The sequence below is a fragment of the Cervus elaphus genome, chromosome 27, assembly GCF_910594005.1.
Source record: "Cervus elaphus chromosome 27, mCerEla1.1, whole genome shotgun sequence".
NCBI lineage: Eukaryota > Metazoa > Chordata > Mammalia > Artiodactyla > Cervidae > Cervus > Cervus elaphus.
This window is the reverse complement of record NC_057841.1, coordinates 58,191,626-58,211,433: the sequence shown is the minus strand read 5'-3', so window position 1 is coordinate 58,211,433 and position 19,808 is coordinate 58,191,626. Positions and strand designations below refer to the sequence as shown.

The following is a 19,808-nucleotide window of genomic DNA, read 5'->3' as shown; positions in this document are numbered from 1 at the left end:
TTTATTTAAACTAGAACTATGATATAATTTGAAATAGTAATGTTCAATTAGAAAGTATGAACATGTATAAGTCAGGGTTGTGACACCTTTTGGAAAATTTTAGAAATCATTTGACTTGTAAACTGCTGTGTTTACCTCTTTGTATTTTTCCTTTATTACTAGGGATTTTTGCATGAAGAAGTCTTACAGGCACAACAGTCTGGCTGCTTAACTGTAGGAATGCTTTATTCTTTACATCAGCTGAGTGTGATAGCAGGTTTGGGTTTTGGTTGGAAATAAGCAGGAAAAAATAAAGTTTTAAGAAGTAAATTAAAATTAGTTTTCATCCAGATGTTATGAATACACTGAAAAACTATAAAACACGGTTTCATTTTTTCCATCAGGTGTCAATCAAGACTGCAAAAGTTTTGAACTATAGATCTTACAGGGTTATTAAATGTTTAAAACCGGTAGTGTGTTCTCAGAACGTCATTGTTTTCACAACATAAATGGAAACTGAATGAAAACCTGTGTCTTAAAGTAGATTTAAATAGAAGCATTGCAAAAATATATTCACAATTTTAAAATAACATTGGGTTTCTTAGACTAAAGATTTTCTGTCATTAGATTTTAACACTGAAAGGCTATGCAACTACTGATTTCACACATCCTACAGTTTTGAAACTCCTGATTTGACTGGAGTCAGAGTTAAAGAAATAGGTATCTCTTCTAGGGGGAGTTGAGATATTGCAAAAGATGTAGGACATGATACTCAAAAGGTTAAGAATCAAAAAGATTCTTATTAAGAAGGCAGTATTTTTGTAAAAAAGAATGACTTTCGGTTTTTAATATGTTTACTGAATTGGGAAAATGTTAAACATTTCTATTTTTTTCTTTCCCATATTTGCTAAGTGTGCCTTGTATGGCTTCAAATAGCATGAGGGGGCTAGCTGTATCAAGTCTCCCTCTTCAGAAGTTTACATGCTGGGCACTCTGGAATCAAACTTGTGTTTGCACGTGTTTTGTTTAAGTCTTAAGGCTCATCAGTGTATTTCAGTATTCCAACATCCTAACTGTTGGTTTTGGTCTACAAATTTGTCACATTCGTCAAAATAAATAAAACATTGAATGTCCCTAATTTACGTAGTAGGTAGGACAGATATTTCTTTAACCAAAAACTTGAAGCATGAAGAGCTTTTGTGTAACTCCCGTGTATCTCCTGTTGGATTCCATCCCTTCCTCCCCTAAAACAATAGGTAAAATATATTCAAACGAAGAGCTTTTGTGTAACTCCCGTGTATCTCCTGTTGGATTCCATCCCTTCCTCCCCTAAAACAATAGGTAAAATATATTCAAACCAAGAAAGTTGACTGTAGTACTACAAACATGCATATCATTCACTTATCAGTTGTGAATGTTTTGCTGTTTTTGTTCTATATCAATATATGTATCTGCTTTTGTTTTTTGCAGCATTATTTACAAAATAAGCTATAAACATCATGATGGTTCATGTGTAAATATTTCAGCACGTAGCTCCTAAGAATAAGGACATTCTCTGATATAGCCATGATGCCATTATCACTTCTAAGAAATTTAACGTTGACATACTTATCCCTAATGTACAGCTTATATTAAAATTTCCTTAATTGTCTCTGAAATGTACTTTGTAGCTTTTTTCCCTCAATCTTGGATCAAATCAAGGGTCATGCATTGCTTTTAACTCGTCAGTCTCTTTAGTGTTCTTTAGAAACTTCTGTGTGCCTTTATTTCTTTCATGACTGCCTTTTTGAAAAGTTTAAAACATCACCAGTCTACTACAATAGCTGCTAGACACGTGTGGCATTTTTTATGTGACTAGGGCAACTGAGGAACTGCATTTTCAATTTTATCTATTTTTAATTAATTTTAAATTGACACATGTGGCTAATGGCTGTCTCATTGTACAGTGCAGGTCTGGACCATCTGTCTTATGCACTGTCCCACAATCTGGATTTATGAGATTGTTTTCTCATGATTCTTTCCTCATTATTGGCAAGTTGATTGCATAAGTAGTAATATTTATTTCCAATAGCATGTTTCCAGAATATGTCAGTTTGCAATTATGTCAAATGTATAATATTATGCTAGTTTGTCCCAGACAGTGTTGAATAATAGAGCACTTTAATGCAACTGTTCAGCTCTGGTACTTGTTTTGTGTGTCCCAAGATAAATTAAAAAACAACTTAAAATAATTTAACTATTTAGTTTATTTTCATCATTGAGGTATTGGAAGTATGACTGCAATGTTGCCTTCAAACTTGGGGTCTTGAGCCTACATATAGTATGGAAGAGGCATCATGGTAGGATGGTAGACATTTAAATGTTCGTAAGATTTTGTCACATTTCCAAGACAGATGTTACGGAGTTCAGAATAATTCTATAGAAGTAGAACTTGGCTCTGTAATGCTCCTTTTCTTCCTACCTCTCTTTTTGAATTGGCTATAGTATGTTACCCTGAGTAATATATTTAACATCTAATGCAGTATAACATTTAATATAATAGAATATCTAGGCTTTGAAAGCATTTAGGCTAGTCTGTGAATAATTAAGGGTCTATTCTAATGAATTTTTACCATATTGGTAGTTATTTGACCTGTAAAAATTTTTTTCTTTAGTCTTTCAGAACTGTATACACATGTATTAGTATATATATTAGTGTTAGTAATGAAGACTGATAGAACATGCAACTGATAATTTATAATACTTGGTAAACTTTATTGCTTGGGTAAATTTAAAGCATTTCTTGTTTAGTCGAAGAAATGGATACTTTTCTAGAAAAATAGTTTATCAAAATCAACTCCACTAGAAGCAGAACTCCTAAATAGATCAGTCACCTTTGAGGAAATAGAGAAAATAGTAAAAGAGCTCTTCCATAAATACCAGGATGACTTCCCAGGGAAATTCTAGCAAATCTCTATAAAGATCAGATAGTCTAGTGTTACTGCAACTGCTTAAGACCATATCAAAGGAGAGAAAACTTCCAACTTTATTTTTGAAGTATAACATTGATCCCAGAATCTGATAGAGTTTGTACTGAAAAAAAGTTATCAACCAGTTCCAGTTAGGAATATTGGTGTACAAATCGTAAATAAAATATTAGTAAACAAAACCCAGCAATCTAAAGGAGAAAAATCATGATCTTCTATGTGGGAAAAGCATTTAAGAATTTTTTGTTTATTTATTTTGGCTGTAGTGGGTCTTTGTTGCTGCACGGGCTTATCTCTAGCTTCACTGGGCAGGGGCTGCTCTGGTTGTGGAGGATGGGCTTCTCATCGCGGTGGCTTCTCTCGCTGCCGCCTGGTAGCACGGACTCCAGGGCACGTGGTCTTCAGTAGTTGTAGCTTGTGGGTTTAGTGGTTGCAGTCTCGGGGCTCTAGAGCACAGGTTCAGTAGTGGCAGACAGGCTTAGCTGCTCCGCGGCATATGGGATCTTCCCAGATCAGGGATCAAACCTGTGTCTTCTGCATTGGCAGGTGAATTCTTTACCACTGAGCCACCAGGGAAGCCCGGGAAAAAATATTTGACCGAATGCAATATCCATTTATTCCTAAAGCATTCAATAAAATTTTAATGGGAAAGCACTGGAGACATTCCCACTGAAGTCAGAAACAGGGCAGGGATGACCACCGTCACTGCAGCTCTTTGGTGTTCTGTTGGAAGGGTTAGCCAGCACATAACACAGGAAACGGGAAAGTGTTACAGGACGCAACAGGGAAGCAGTTAGCAAAATCTAGATAGAAGAAATCTACAGGCTAAATGACTGGATTAAAAGAGATTTAAGAGACATTAACCAAATACAGTTGTTTATACTTTTCTTGGATTCTTATTCTGAGTCTTAACTGATTCAACGGTAAAATATTTGAGACAGTTGAAGAAATTTGAGCATTGATATTGATGATACTAAAACATTATCAATGTTACAGTCATGGTAATGATATTGAGGATTTTTTTTTTTTTTCAAGAGTCCTTATCTCTTGGAAATGCTTATGAACACACTGAAATGTTCATGAATAACATGAGAAAAATGTCTAAAGTTTACGTGAAAATAATCAGGAAAAAGGTGTTGGGGCTGGTTGCAGAGTAATGGTGAAACCGGAGTGGCTGTGAATTGATGATTGTTGCATCCAGGAGGTGGGCACCTGAGGGTCACTGTGTTAGTCTATTTATGTACATTTAGAATTTTCCATAATATAATTTTTTAAGTAGTTATTTGCCATTCATTTTTTTTTTTTTTTTTAACATTTATTTTATTTCTTTGGCTTGTGCTGGGGTCTTAGTTGCAGCATGCAGGGTCTTTAGCTGCAGCGTGTGGGACCTAGTTCCCTGACTAAGGATCGAACACGAGCCCCCTCCACTGGGAGCTTGGAGTCTTAGCCACTGGGCCACCAGGGAAGTCCCTAGTTCATCTTTAATCCAAACTCTTCATGGATACAGGTTTAAAGAGTGCATGATCACTAGAAGAGGGAGGTACGCTTTCTTTAGATATTTTGTAGATATTTATTTTAATTTGTGTATTTTCCACTGCCAAACACGGTTACTAAAAAAAAGTATGTTAGCATTTAGTAATCTGTGTTAAAGACTTGGTTTTAGATACTTATTAAGTAGGCTAAGGCTCAATTTGGCTTTAATTATTAGTGGTAGATATCAGAAGTTTGGACAAAAGGGTTATTATAAAAGTTTTAGTAACTTTTAAATGAGATAGAAATTTCTTAGCTTAATCAAGAGAGAATTACTCCAATACAAAATAAAAAGTTAGAAAAAAGAATCACAAGGATGTATTGTACAGCACAGGGAATAAAGTCAGTATAGTACATATAGGTTATTAAAAAGATAAGTGGAATATAACCATTAAAAGTTGTTAACCACAAGTATTGTACACTGAAAATGTAATTTTACACAGTTTAAGAGAGAATTACATATTTACATTTCTTACTGAGATTTTTATACCAAATCCAAATGCTTTGCCTGAAGTCTTGGTTTAAATTTTCAGATGGATTTAATGCCTTTTATTAACAAAGCTGGCTGTGAATGTCTTAATGAAAGTGATGAGCATGGATTTGACAACTGTTTACGAAAAGACATGACCTTCTTGGAATCTGATTGTGATGAACAGGTAACTGAATGCTTAGGGCTTGTAGAGATTATCAGTATTTGTGCCCACATGCCTCCATCTCATGGTTTCATGTCTCTCCTTTCCAGGTGATCACTTTTTTCTTCCTTTTTATAACTTCACCTCTGTCCTCTGACCCTGCCAACTCACCCCCTTTCTTTGTTTGTTTATGTCAGCTGCACTGCAGAGAATCATAGAACTCTTGGATTGTCTGGAAGGCTGGGTTGAGCCTTCACTGTGCTTAAGTCCTTTTGTTCATCCTTCTTGACCTGCCTTCATACTTTGTACCCACCTAATGAGACTTAATTAGATGAGCACTTCTTTCATGTCTCGTCCTCACTCCCAGTGTAAACCTGTATTTCCCTATATTTTCCTGCAGTGTTGTCTCAGAGAAAGTAGGATATGTAGTTCTGCCTTGATCATGCCATCTCTGTCTTCATCTTGCCTGTTACTTAAAATTTTATTTTCTGAAAATTTTTTTTAAAAATAATTACTATACCATTGCCTCTGCTTTGTCCCCATTCCAGTATATCTTTTACATGTTCACCAAAGTTATTTCTGTAAAATATAAATCATATTTATATTTTGATTTCTTAAAAGAGTTAAGTGATTTCTTCATTGGCTTCAGGAAGAGGATGTCATATGCTTACTGACTTTATCTACTTCTGGCTTTCTACTCTCATATCCTCTTCACCTGTGGTTCAGGTCCCTAAATGGGTCATGTTTATTTTCTGACACCCAAATACAGGTCAAGTATTAAAAGTACTTACATAACTAAAGAGAGTAGTCTTAAGTATTTTCTTAAGCAAATAGACCACAGTGATTTGAAATAAATCTAAATCCCATTTTCCTTTGCTCCAACCAAAACTACCTTATTTTATTGCTTGAAAATACTGTTCACATTGTGCGCTTTGTAAATGGTGCCCTAAGCGTAATGTGGTGATGTGTATCAGAAGGGCTGGCTACAGGTTCCCTGAAATCTTCCTGCTGAAGAAAGCTTCCTCCCAGGGTGGAAGCATAGGCCTTCATCAGACAGAGTTTTGGCTGGAAAGAAGATGGAGTGAGTGAATCAGAGAGAGGCATTTCAGCAGTTTGGTATTTCAGTTCCCTTGGGTGGCTTTCCATATTCAGTAAGTCAAATACATTTAGGATGGAGGTTTGGAAGTTACTAATAGAGCTGTGAGTCCTGTTGTCTTGAGTTTTGAATCAAATAGAGTCCATTTGATATCTAGTCTCTCCACATAACCTGTGTGCATTGTCTCCAAACTGTCAAGTGACCATGGGTAGATGCATCCACAGATAAATTGTTTCAGAAAATACTAAATTTCCTATGTTAAAACCCATAGTTTAAGTTTTAATTTGGGGGTTTTGTTTAATTTTTTGTGGGGGGGGAGTGGATTGTTGTCAGTTTTTAGGTCATGAGGCTTTAGGTTCTTAACATATAATTTTAATTAATTCTGTTAAATGTTGTTGTTATTCCTTTATAAAAATAATAGATTATTGTATTTCTCAAATGTCGAACTAATCAAGTTACTTTCAGCTTACTGATATTCTGTATTACATTGGTTTTGTTAGATGAATTAAATTTTCTCTGCTTCTTAATTATTTCAATTCTCCGTAGCTGTATGAGTTACTTAAGATGTTTAACAGCCCTTTAAAAATGAGACAATTATTTTCTTCACAGCTTCTTATTACTGTGGCATTCAATCAGCCTGTTAAGCTTTATTCAATGAAATTTCAAGGGCCAGATAATGGTGAGTAATGGGCAGCTTTTCTTTAAAGTAACTTTCTGCTCTATAGAACTGCTGGCATATATTTACAACTTTTCTTTGTTTTAAATTGCTGTATAGTTGATGTACAGTAGTATGTAAGTTTCAGGTGTACAACATAGTGATTTACAGTTTTTAAGGATTATACTCCATTTACAGTTATTCTAAAATATTGGCTGTATTCCCTGTGTGTATCCTTGTAGCTTATTTATTTTATACATAGTTGTTTGTGCCTCTTAATTCCCTACCCCTATCTTGCTTGTCCCCTTCCCCTCTTCCCTCCTAGTAACTAGTTTGTTTTCTTTATTTCTGAGTCTGTTTCTTTTTTGTTAGATTCACTAGTTTGCTTTATTTTTTAGATTCCACATGATAAGTGATACCATGCAGTATTTGTCTCTATGTGCCTCACTTGTCCCACTTAGCATAACATCCTCCTAGTCCATCCATGTTGCTGCAAATGGCAAGATTTCATTCCTTTTTATGGTTGAGTAGTATTCCATTGCATGTATATGTATACTCCATCTTCTTTATCCATTCTATTACTGGTCCCGTAGGTTAAAACTTATTATTAAATAGAGGTAGAAATCTCTTGTTTTGGGAAAGAGCGAAATTGTTCTTGGAACAAAGCAGTGACAAATAATGTAAGATTATTGGGCCAAAAGTAATTTAAAAAAAACTTTCAGCATTTTTCCTCTTCATCTGAAAACGAGGGAGCCCTTTCTTCCAACTAAGAGTTCTAGGTTTGAGGTAGCTGTTTTTCAGGGTGGGAACTGGGGGAGACTTATTTCACATTCTTCCTATTACAGGTGATAAAACTAAGACCCTAGATCCTCCTCTGCGTGTGCTAATTAAAGTTGCATTTTCTTTATACATATTATGATGCTGTAAGCATGAATTTATTCAATAAAGAGTTGTCCTTACTCCCACCCCCTTTTTTCTGTTTCTTTTCTTTTTTTTTTCTTGGCTGCTGGGGGTGGACATGGGAGGGGGCCTGAGGTGGGGAGTGGGGACTAGGATTTGTTGTTGTTTTCTTAGTTGATTGGGAGAAACAGTGCCCTGTTTATCAGATAGCATTCCCTTAAGTCCTTTACTATTCTAAGTTTCCATGGGTTAATGATTTTTTCACTAATAAAATTGTTAATTTATTCTGAAAATACAAAGTATTTGTAAAAGCAAATGCCGTAGAAATGAGTATGTAAGCCGTGTGGCTGTGGTAAGATTCATCAGTCAGTCACAGAATGCTGGTCTGAAGCTACAGACTAAGACATTCTACAGTGTAATTTTGGCACTGAGCACAGCCTAATCCCTACGACGAAATCTGGCAGTTTGTGTGGTTAATTTCCTCGGGCTAAATATTGTCACCGATGATGCTTTTCTCCTAAATAACACGAGGTGCCAGTTGATGCGACTGCAAGACTCAGCTCGATGTTTCTTTTATGAAACGACCGTCCTGCATGTGCTGTGGGACCCCACTGCTGCCTTGCCTGTACCTCCTCCCTGGAGGCCGTACATTCCTCACTGCCTGTCTCCTGCAGTTGAGGGCAGGATCTCTGTGTGTATGTATGCGTGTGCATGTGTGTTTTAATCTAGTATTCCTAGTACTTAGTGCAGTTTTAGCAGGCCAAGAATATACCACTAAATGTCTCTTGAGAGAGGAAGAGCATGGCTATGAAAATACTCAGACGTTCTTAAAATTTCTAAAGATAGAGGTAGGTATGTGCATATGTGGGCATGACTGTATAGAATGAATGTAATGATAAAGATGACAAAGTATTATATGTTTGATGTTAGCATTTAATTTTATTCTGCCATTCTATAGGTCAGGGTCCTAAATACGTAAAAATTTTTATCAATCTACCACGATCTATGGATTTTGAAGAGGCAGAAAGAAGTGAGCCAACTCAAGCTCTGGAACTAACAGAGGATGATATTAAAGAAGATGGTATTGTCCCTCTTCGTTACGTTAAGTTTCAGAACGTTAACAGTGTAACTGTAAGTAGTGTTTCATTCAGATGTATGCAGTGGGTTGGGGGTGACAATTCATGCCATCTTCAGTGTCCTAGCTGATTCAGGTTATCCTTAAAAATGGTTAATTGTTTGAAATGCATAAAAATGTCTAATGAGCTAATTAAATTTTCTTCTTTTTAATTCATCTGTATGCCCTAAAAAGGAAGGTGGATTTTTTTAATTTGTAGGTTTGTCAAATACATACATATATGTCATGTATATGCCAACTTTTGTTAAAAGTTTATTCTAGAACACTTGTTCTTAAACCAGATACTTATTCTTCCTTCGTACCTGGTAATGAGTGAGGATACGTTTCTAAAATCCAGTTTACTTTTGATTCATGCAGTGGCCATGATCTCAGTAAAAATTGACTTTTTAAAAACATAATTTTGTGTTATCTTAATTTACATTATGAAATCAGCAGCTTTTTAGCAGTTACTAATTGCTTTTTTGAATTCTAGTATTAAACCCAGCACATGCTTCTAAACCACCTGTCAGCCAGAGCCCGTTCCATCAGAGCAGGGGTTTAGGAGGGTTCGAGTAGAATGCTGAGAAAGAGGAGTGGGAAGCAGCAGAGCCACCTGAGAAGGGCATGCCAGAGGAGTGTAGTTTCTGTGTGTCAGTGGATTCCAGTTTTTGTAAATTAGAAGAATGCTGTAGCTGTGTTCATTTTGGGAAGTTCTCAGTGGAATTTCACAGAATATACTTAGCGGTAAGATAAAGGATTATATTGAGTTTTGAGTAGAAGTATTTTACCCAGAGTAAATTAAAGAAAATGGTTATATCAAACTGCAACACTGGTTATGAAATATTTTCTTGACTTTATTCATTTGTAACATATTTACTTGTAACATTTATTTGTAACATATTTATAAATATTTGTTACATATTTGAAAGATATTTATTTGTAGCATTCAGTTAATAACACCTATTGCTTTATGTAGTGATGGGAGGAAGGCTTTTGTTTATTAGAAAAAGCCCTTTAAACCCAGAGATCCTAATATAATCTCTTCTGTCTCTGAGAATCACTGAACGTAGTTACTTTGTGACAGGTTCACAGTCTTTACTGTGTCCTATTAAAATCATACTTTTAAACTCATAATTTTAGTCAGTGACTTAAATTCAGACACAGAAAGCACACCTGTCGCTTTTTTTGATGATAAAGTTGAAATGACAGCTTTGATCAGAAAGTCTAAGAAAAATAAGTATATGAATTTTTAAAAGCAGTAAATATAAACTGTTGTGCTTAGATTAAAAAAGCATTGCAAATATAGAGAACTAGTTTAATAGTCTACTTATTATAGACTTGAAGTTTTTAATTGGTAAGCTCAATTCAAGATGAACCTGTGGTTGCCTGAAAAAACAACAGAACTGATTTTCATCTGAAAACGGAAAAAGAATGATGCCCAAATCAAGAGAGGCAATATTCTTAAGTAGACAGCATCTAGAGTGTTATTTTTAAAAATGGAGCAAATTTAAATAATCCAGTGTATTGAAAAAGGACCTATGAATAAAGCGTCTATCTCCTAACATGCTGAGGGAAATTTTTAAATAGAAAGTATAAAAGAAGCAAGGTTAATAAAACATGCAAGGCACAGTATGGGCTTCCCAGGTGGCTCAGTGGGTAAAGAATCTGCAGTGCAGGAAACACAGGTTTGATCCCTAGGTTGGAAAGATCTCCTGGAGAAGGACATGGCAACCCACTCCTACATGCAAAGCACAGTATAGTTTTAGGAGCTGATTGCCAGTGCTCACTTTTTTCTTTTAACATTTTAGGGAGTAGAATGAATGATGGAGTATCAGAAAGAATATAACTGCTAAGATTTTCCTCAGTAAAAAATTATAATTTTAGTTCTGCCTATTGTAATCTTGAGTTTCATGCTCTTTCAGTATTCTCTGTAAATAATTTAATTTTGACCCTTCAACATTATCATGCCAAATCATGCAGAGCTTACATATGTAAGTATCCTGCCATGATTCCCCTTGGACAAGGTAAGAACAGTCGAGCAGACAGTAGAATTAATGATGCTATAGGAATCCTAGTGTAAATGTAATTTGGGTTAATCCTTATAAAGAATGGAAGGTTTTTATTAATGATCTAAGAAAATCGATTAAATGAGCATATTTATCAAAAAAGTGTAATCATTAATGGTAAAATTCTTTGTGTGTGTAGATATTTGTTCAGTCCAATCAAGGTGAAGAAGAAACAACAAGAATTTCATATTTTACTTTTATTGGGACTCCAGTCCAGGCAACAAATATGAATGACTTCAAACGAGTAAGTTTGTTTAAGTGATATCTAGAAGAAATAAAAATAGTAATTTTAAAGAAATAATTTTAAAATGATCAAAATCATATTATGTCATGAAATTTTATAAGGATAAACAGAACAGTAGGGCCTTCTAATCACATTTTTAGATTTCTTAATAAGAAATCTCTAATAAAGATAAGTGTCATTGACAGAGTCTGTTAATGTATGGCATCCAAATAAGAAGATATAAATTATTGTTTTCTTATAGCAGGTAGTTAGGGATAGTGAAAATTGGAGTACATTAAGTCATTATTAGTGAATTTTTAAGAACTTTGCTTGCTTATATTAAGATTTTGATTATCATTGTTTCTGATGAAAACATATTTAAAATGACAGTGATTTTAATCAAGAAGAATGGGCTCCTTGACTTCACTGAGATGCTTTCAAACCACGTCTTTGTGCTGAAGAACACATTTCAGCAAATAACCCTTCAGTGAACAGGCATATGTGTTCAGTGGCTTTTTTGGTTTGGTTTTTGTTTTTGAGGACATACTCCTAAGGTTTGCCTAAGAGTTTATGTTACCATGGGACCTTTAGAAATAAGAACATTGTTTGATTCTTAGAACTACTTCTAACTGGTAACAGTTCCTGAGGATGACTCTTAAAATATACCGCCATAGAGCATAGCCGTGCCATCAAGAGCTTGGCCAGCACAGAGCCGGCTGCTGTGCACACATGGAGTGTGTAGCAGCCGAGGAGATGGAGGTGCTGCAGAATTCCCCATGGCTGCGTCTGGCAGGTGCTCTAGAACTTGGGGTGATTAGTAAGAGAGGAGGTGTTTCCCCAGGGCCGCCAGTGTGTGGCGGAAGAGGCACCTGGTTTACCAATCTAGACCCCTGTTTGGGGAATTGAAGCCATGGAACACCCAGAAAACTCATTCTTTTTGATGAGGTTTAATTTTAATTCAATTGCAGGAAAATAAAATTTTGTAACAGTGGATGAACTTATAAAACTGGACGCTGACAATAGATATTTTAACGTCATTTTCCAACTGCTGTCTTCCTGTCTCACAGCGTAGTTAACTTTTGGGAGCTGTAGGAACAGTTTTGTTCTTAGATCTGTCATGTGGGATGTTTGACATACGCATAATGACAGGTCAGAAGAAGCAGAGATTAAACATCTACGTTTTTATGATACGAAATGTGCTGCACTGGGAAACCGTGTGAGCAACAAAGACGTTTTGGCTGCCTGCTCTGCTCCTTTGCTTGTTTGAGTCAGATGCCATTGGGTTTGGCTTTAACTGTGCCTTGCATAGTTTGCTTCTAGCGCAGTTCTTGCTAAGATCTCTTACTCTGAATCCCATTATTTCCTCATACTGTTAACTCGTCTCTGGTTTCCTGCTTCTCACCTCAGCTTGTGCTGCTTGATTTCCATGTTTCCTCCAGGTAACCCCTACCCTTATTTATCTTCTTACCAGCCTGCCATCCAGTTACAGTTTTTCTAGTGTGCATTAATAATTGCCCATCTCAGGATGCCTCCACCTCTTTGCTTTTAGCATCCCCTCTCCTGTCCCTAGCACTTGCCTGGTGGTTCAGTGGTAAAGAATCCACCTGCCAATGCAAGAGATGTGGGTTCCATCCCCGGTTCAGGAAGATCCTCTGGAGAAGGAAATGGCAACCCACTCCGGTATTCTTGCCTGAGAAATCCCATGGACAGAGGAGCCTGGTGGCTACGGTCCATGGGGTCACAAAAGAGTCTGACACGATGTAGCAACTAAGCAAGAGTTCACATCTCTTCTAGCCTGTTCTCTCTCTTTTTTGACCACCAGACTACCTTTTTTGACTACTATCTTTAGGATAGTAGGGGTGTTTTTCTTTTTTTCTTTGAGAGTATTTGTGTTTGTTCTATAGTACTATATGTTTAACTAGGTACTTTTTTTATTAACCTTATTGAAAATCACTGTAGAATAGTAGTTCTCAAAACTTCATGGTCCCAGGGCGCCTTTACACTGGTAGAGATTGTTGTGGGCCAGTATTTATCTAATGCTTACCATCTCAGAAGCTAAAACTGGGAAATTTAAACAATGTTTATTTACTTACAAATAATAAAATTATTGTGTTAGCACAAGTGATTTTTTAAATTAAAATACTTATTTTCCAAAACAAAAACCAACTTTGTAGAAGAAGAACATTGTTTTACATTTTGACAAATTGTATACAGTCTAGCTTACTAGAATCCTCTCATTCTCATATTTGCTTCTGCATTCGATCAGTTTTGCTATCATAAGTCATGTAGCCTCTGGAAAACTTCATTGTCCATTGTGAGACAGTGAGAGTTAAAGAGGCAAATAACAATTTATTTAGCATTATTATGAAAGCACTTTTGACCTTGGAAAACTCCCTGAATGGGTTTCAAGGTCACCCAGCTTGGATCACACAGAACTGCTGCAAGAATTATGTTAACAGTGTAATGGACTTCCTTCTTGGTGTTCTGGACTTCTTAATCCTTTGCTTTTATAATGTCTGATAAATTTTAATTGTTTGAGTGATTTTCTTATGTATATTAATGTTACATATTCTTCCAGTAGTTTCTGAATGAGATTGCTCTGCTTGTGTCCTTCATTGTCCTGTAGCGTTATTTCTGAAAAGTAAGCGAATATTTTAGTAGTTTTCATATTGTGCTAAGCCAGCAACTTTAGGAAAACTGCAGTTAAAAAGCTAGTTTATGTTTAACTGAAATTGGCCTTATTGAGAGTCACTTATTTAAAAGCCATCAGTGAGTTTGGATTCTAGTGAAGGAAATAATAGATCCGTGCTCTGATCCTTGTAGTCCCTGTGTACTGTGTTATGTGTAGTCATAATCGCTGATAGTAACAAGTTTATATTGTTAAAGGGTAATGCCCTAACGTTTGGAATGCTAACCAATATGGATCAAAGCTTAGTTCAAGGCAACAGTAGGCACTCTAGGTAGAATGGAAAACAGGAACCCTGGGCATGGACGTGAGATGGTGCAAGTCCTTCATTCAAGGAGAAGTCAAGTGTGGCACTTTCTCTTTACTTATTTAGTCAATTTGACTTTTAAAGGCATTGCAGGCAGTAATGAGAATTTAAAATTTCAGTATAGATTTGGCATGTGTTTTATCAGCACAGAGGAAAGTTCCAGCACCTCTTTGTGTAGTGAAGAGAATTGTATAAAATGACTTTAATGAATGATAAAATAGAATTATGTAGCATTTTCAGTTTCTATTTTTATGTTGCATGAGTTGTTCCTAGTTTATTTTAGTTCTCAGAATGTCATTGATCTTCTCCTTATGTTATTAAGATGACAGAAGCTAGGGTAATGCTGTTGAATCTTGGTTGTGGATAGAAGTCTTAGACCACCTCGCATACTCTTACAGTTTTAGAAGGTCATACTTGTCAGATTTGGGAGACTAGAACATACCTTCCATTTTTCTGTTTTTGGCTCGTAAGAGGCATTGTGCCCAGATTATAATGTATGCTTAGGCTATCTGTTGTAGTAAATGTGTTCTTTATGTTGCAGCATGAAAAAAGCTTGCCATTTTAATTGAAAGTAGATGTTTTCTTTGCAAAAATATGCTTTTCACATGGTTTGCTTTATTTTAATACAAAAGTAATATAAGTATTCAAAACTGAGCAAAAGGGAAGGGGCTTCTGCTTCTTAGGGAATGAGGTGCATGTGAAAAGCAAAGCAGATTTTCTATCACAGTAATAAAAATAGACTTTTCTTAACTGGCCATTCACCGTATCAGCTATTTTTGTAACATTTTTGTCTGTTTATTTTTCAGCTTTTTTAATCCAACTCAAATGAACTAAAAACAGAAGATTTTTAAAAATGAAGTAATATAAAGATTGACCTTATCTCACTCTGCTCCCCTCCTTGCTTCTCTGCTCATCTAGCACCTGTCTGCTCTCACCCCTCTCACGTCCTCGCCATTGCTGGGGCAAGACCTCTACAGCTTCTGTCATCTGGATCAACCCTCTTGTTACCTAGATTGCCTCAACCATCTCTGTCTTCAGATCTCATTCTAGTCAATGTTTCTCAGTTGGCCTTTTATTTTGTTTCAGTTTTTGTTCTGATCTTGCAACTAGGTGCTTTAGTTTCATTACCATACCAGATTGCTCACCCAACTTTTTTTTTTTTTTTTTTTTACTTTCTCTTGTCTCATTTAATTTTGTTCTACATTTTGAGAAATAATATGCAGTTAAACTTACATTGTCATGAATATTTTAAGATTTAAATAGTTGGATAATGTTTTAATACAATCTAAAGTTTTTATTTTTTAGGAACAATAGAATTATTTTGGAAATCAAATATGAGCAGTTTCACCAAGTTCTTTTATATTAGAGCTAGTGTAATATATATTGATTAGGCTAAAATTGAGAGGTATAGGTTTTCTCATTGGAACTGTAGCCCTAGAATCTTTTTGCTGATTAATTGTGGGCCTGTCCTCTGCTTTGCCAATACAAGTGAGTTCAAGGCCAGTTGAAAGACTTATGGACTGAAAGTCAGGCTGGGTTAAAATATTAACGTAGAAGATCAATGGACTCTTTACTGAATAAATATTTTTGACACCTAGTTTTGATGTACCAAAATTTTTGTTTGTCGGAGGTGTAACATAAAGACTTAAAAATGAATAAAAGAGCTTTACTGTTGGGATGGAAGCTCCATACTGGAATGCTGAATTTCTTCTTTTTTCCAGAGAATACACATTGGCAAGTTGAGAGTTATCAGCCTGTGAAACAGTATGCAGATTCGTGTCTTCTATTGTATCACATCTGCTAAAGTGTTAATTTTTAATATTAATTGTTTTTGTTTTCTTTTGCTTAATCTAATAGCTCTGTGTTTGTGTGTTCCCAAGTGATACAGTGATCAACAGCGCTCTCGGTGCTTATCTGCTTCAATTCATTTGTGGTACAAATAGCGCCCCCTCCCCTCTCTCTTAGGAAAGACACCCCTCCCACCCCCTGCTCTCAAAATCTGAACTGCTTACTTTCATCCACATGCTCTTTTATGAGACTGTCTTCTGTATCTTTTTTGGCTTTTTGGACTTTGTAACACGTGGTTTCCTTGGATTAAAGAGGAGTTATTTTAAAGCAATAAAAGTATTTTTCCTCAAGATGGGGAAAACAGCATTTCTTGCAGTATGTGATTAGGAATTCAGTAGAATGGGTTTTTAATCTTTTCCCATGAATGACATTGACCCAGCCAAGTTCTGTTTTAGACCAGATTTGTACTGAAGATCTTTGTGAGTTTTGCTTGATTCAGACACTGCCTTTTGGACCAGAGTCAATTTAAAATATGAAAATTATATTTATAAATGTACATATAAATTTTGTTACATGTAAATATATGTCAGTGGCTTGCAAGTAGATTTCCTTAGAGACATCTCTGCCATGAGAATACATTATTATGAACTTTAGGTTTAAAGTAAATTGTTTGATTAGAATGAAGTTTTAGAACCTTCCCATACAGGCTTTGTTTTCTAGAACTGTTGTTAGAAATCAGATTTATTCATTACAGTTTTATGCTGCCACATTGATAGCAACCTAGGACATTTTATAAACCTTCCCATGGAAAATTTTTCTAATCATTGACTGAACCTAGATTTATTCTTTATATTTTAGTAGTATATTTTAGGATTTTTAAAAAATAGAAACTAGGCAAAATTAGTAATTTTTAATCTGTTTTCATTGCATGTCTACATATTGATAGAAAAGTCTAGAAACCTGTCATCTTGGGCATGAAGATATAAGTTTAGCATACTCTTTTAATTCTACATTATTTTGTGATCAACATTTGATATCTAATTGCCTAAAAATAGTATGCCAAATATGTTTCACTCATGTAGCATCATCTTTTTATTAACTTCTCTAAACTGTCAGCGTTGTTTTGAAAAGTTGCATTCCTTTTTCTTAAAACAGTGTGAAATACCAAAAATAGCCTGCATGTGTTTTAGTTTTAATTTCTAGAGGCTGGGAGGGGAGGGAGGGTCACAGTTTGCTTCAACAATGAAGATACACTGCATGCCAAAGAAATGCAAATATAAAAATTAATATAGGTTTTAAAAATGATAACAGTAGTATTTTGAAAATAACTCATATTTCTAGATCAATAAGAGGTATATATGAAGTTATTTTTGTTCTTCCTAGGTAGTTGGCAAAAAAGGAGAAAGCCACTAAAGGTACAAAAGACACTGGAAGACCATATTGCAATCAGATCTACGGCTCCTGGATAATTGCTTGATTCTCGACAGAGACTTTCAATATTTCTTTCATTGCCATTACCAATAAATCATTGCTTTTGTTCAGATGGTATCACTAGTGTTTCTATTGTAACCTTAATACATGCAATTGTAAATAAAAGTAACTACTTTTGCCAAGCTCAATTTTTGTTGTTCTAAATAAGTATTTTCTCTTTCCATTTATGTGAAAATTGGACACCTTCTGATTTTAGCAGAGACTTCAGTGTCTGATAGCGTATTGATCAAAAGCCTGTTTCTCTCTTTAGAGGAGCAGAACTGTTTTAGGAACTAAGGAGTGTATGTGTGTGCATGTGCACACACAGCAAGTGATTTTGACAAGTGGACTTGGAAGAGCTAACTATGTTCAGACTCATAGGTTTGTTAAATAGCAGTTGGGCATCTGGGCTATAGAAAACACCCGAATTATAAACCACCAGAAATAAATAAGTTTAATGAGACTTAGCTGTTCCCACCTCAGACTGTTAGTGGGACCACAGATTTGATACCCTTTTGGATAAACTTAAAATTTGAGTCATCTTTATCAACATATGTTGAAAGGTATGTTGAAAATATATGTTGAATCCAACAGTAGGAAAAAATAAAGTACTGTGAATTCATGAAGCAGGAGGAATTGATATCTTTTAATGACTTATTACTTTAAATGATGCAGTGTAAATATACAGAGATCTTAGTTTAACGTTGAAAATGAATTGGCCACATGTGTATGTTTAAAAGGTCTTTCACAAAAGGCTGGCAAGACCATCTGTTCCGTATGACTTAAAAATCTTAAACTGTAATCTAGAAAGGATTAATAAATTTAATCTTAAAATTTTTCTATTTTTAAAGCTAAAATTTGATTTTTAAGTTTGTCTGAGTATTTTAAAAATTTCAGTGTTTGAAGAGTATATAAGACTTAATTTTGATTCAGTTAATAGTAAATTTGAGGGCCTGTTTGTCTAGGACTGTGATCAAGATACTGATTTGCCTTTGAGACACCAATGTATTTATACATGTTTCTGGAAAAAAAAAAAAAAAATCGTGTCCAAGTTTTTGTGGTAATCACTTTCTGAAACCCTAGAGTCACTAAGTAATGTTTAGTTTTCTTTGTATGGAAGCACATTAGCTGGTCTGTGGTGATGTCTACATAGTTCATGTATTTCCTGATTATGTTGCCTTGGATCAAATGGAAACAGAGGGCAAGAAGTAAAATGAATAAAAGTTTATAAAACACTCCTTAATAGAGACCATCTCAGATTAATCACGTCTGGAATTAAGGGTGAGATTAATATCAGAAGTTTTGTTTTACATTTTGTACATTTAACAAAACCTCTTCGGGTAATTGTTAAAAGTGCCTCACCTTAAGTATTGCTGACCTCATCTTATTTATACTTTTCAATTTGAAACTCCAGTGAACATAACTTCATATTTGTAAAGGATTGGACATCAGATTTATATTGTTTATGTGAATTTTCTATTACTCAGTTGATTGCATAATACAAACATTTCATAATTATTCAAATTGTAAAGTGAGAAATGAATGTTTATAGATAACTGTAACATGTTTCACTACAGGAAGTTTTACAAATAAACATGCATAGTTGACATAATTTAAATTACCAATATGAAATGCTGATGTTTCTCCTAAAACTGTGTGTATACACACACACATACATACATACATTTGTATATGTGACACTGAATTTTTCAAATGAATAGGAAGAGCATTTAAGAAATGTAACCCTAGTTATTGTAACTGAAACCATCCATAGCTAGTATTTTCTTGAAAACAGACAATAGGCTTATTGTTTGTCAGACATAGCAAAAACCAAAACCACGAACAACTCACAAAACTTTTCTCTTGATTTCACTTACATTTTGCATCAGGATGCATTATCTGGTATAATGAAATATAGCCTATCTATAATAGAAACAAAAATATTTCAGTGCGGAGTCTTTGTCACCCTGAGGCTGAGGGCAGAAGTGCAGACAGGCTACCATACTCATGCCTGGGGCAGACATTTATGGTCCATTTTGACCAAATTTTCCCCGAGGCTTGCCTTGTGTTCTAGAAACTACTTAATCTGTGAGTTGAAAACTGTCTGCTATCTTTGTCTCAAGGCTGGAGGGTGTATACTACATACTGAAGGAAAACTGAGGAATATTGTGTTCACTTAGATCTAACACCGCATTTTTAGAAGTGGAAGTCTGTATTTTAGAAAGTTTGCCAAACACGCATTGTGTTTTGTAATATTCATATAGCATATTTGTTAGGTAAGTGATTTTAACGTACAAATATTTTATTCCTTCACTAAGTCTATTGCCTATGGCAGAATATTGATGTCATCTTAAGCATCTTTTCACTTCAGATTGTTTTTAGGTTGATTTTTTATT

The 19,808-nt window shown here is 35.1% G+C and overlaps 1 protein-coding gene across 5 annotated transcripts in view; it reads left to right on the top strand.

Annotated features, from left to right (window-relative positions):
• The window catches only part of TXNL1 (thioredoxin like 1), a 30,483-nt gene extending 12,922 nt beyond the window's left edge, over positions 1 to 17,561 (top strand). The window contains exons 4-10 of one of the 5 annotated variants that reach the window (XM_043888982.1): positions 163 to 213; positions 5,009 to 5,131; positions 6,813 to 6,882; positions 8,717 to 8,889; positions 11,078 to 11,182; positions 15,876 to 15,918; positions 17,326 to 17,483. In XM_043888982.1, coding sequence (XP_043744917.1) covers positions 163 to 213; positions 5,009 to 5,131; positions 6,813 to 6,882; positions 8,717 to 8,889; positions 11,078 to 11,182; positions 15,876 to 15,914 — 561 coding nt within the window. In that variant the 3' untranslated portion in view covers positions 15,915 to 15,918; positions 17,326 to 17,483. Of the gene's footprint in view, positions 1 to 162; positions 214 to 5,008; positions 5,132 to 6,812; positions 6,883 to 8,716; positions 8,890 to 11,077; positions 11,183 to 14,960; positions 15,013 to 15,875; positions 15,919 to 17,325 lie in introns of all 5 variants that reach the window. The other 4 variants (XM_043888984.1, XM_043888983.1, XM_043888985.1 and 1 more) reach the window with 4 other exon arrangements.
• Positions 17,562 to 19,808: the final 2,247 nt, after the last annotated feature.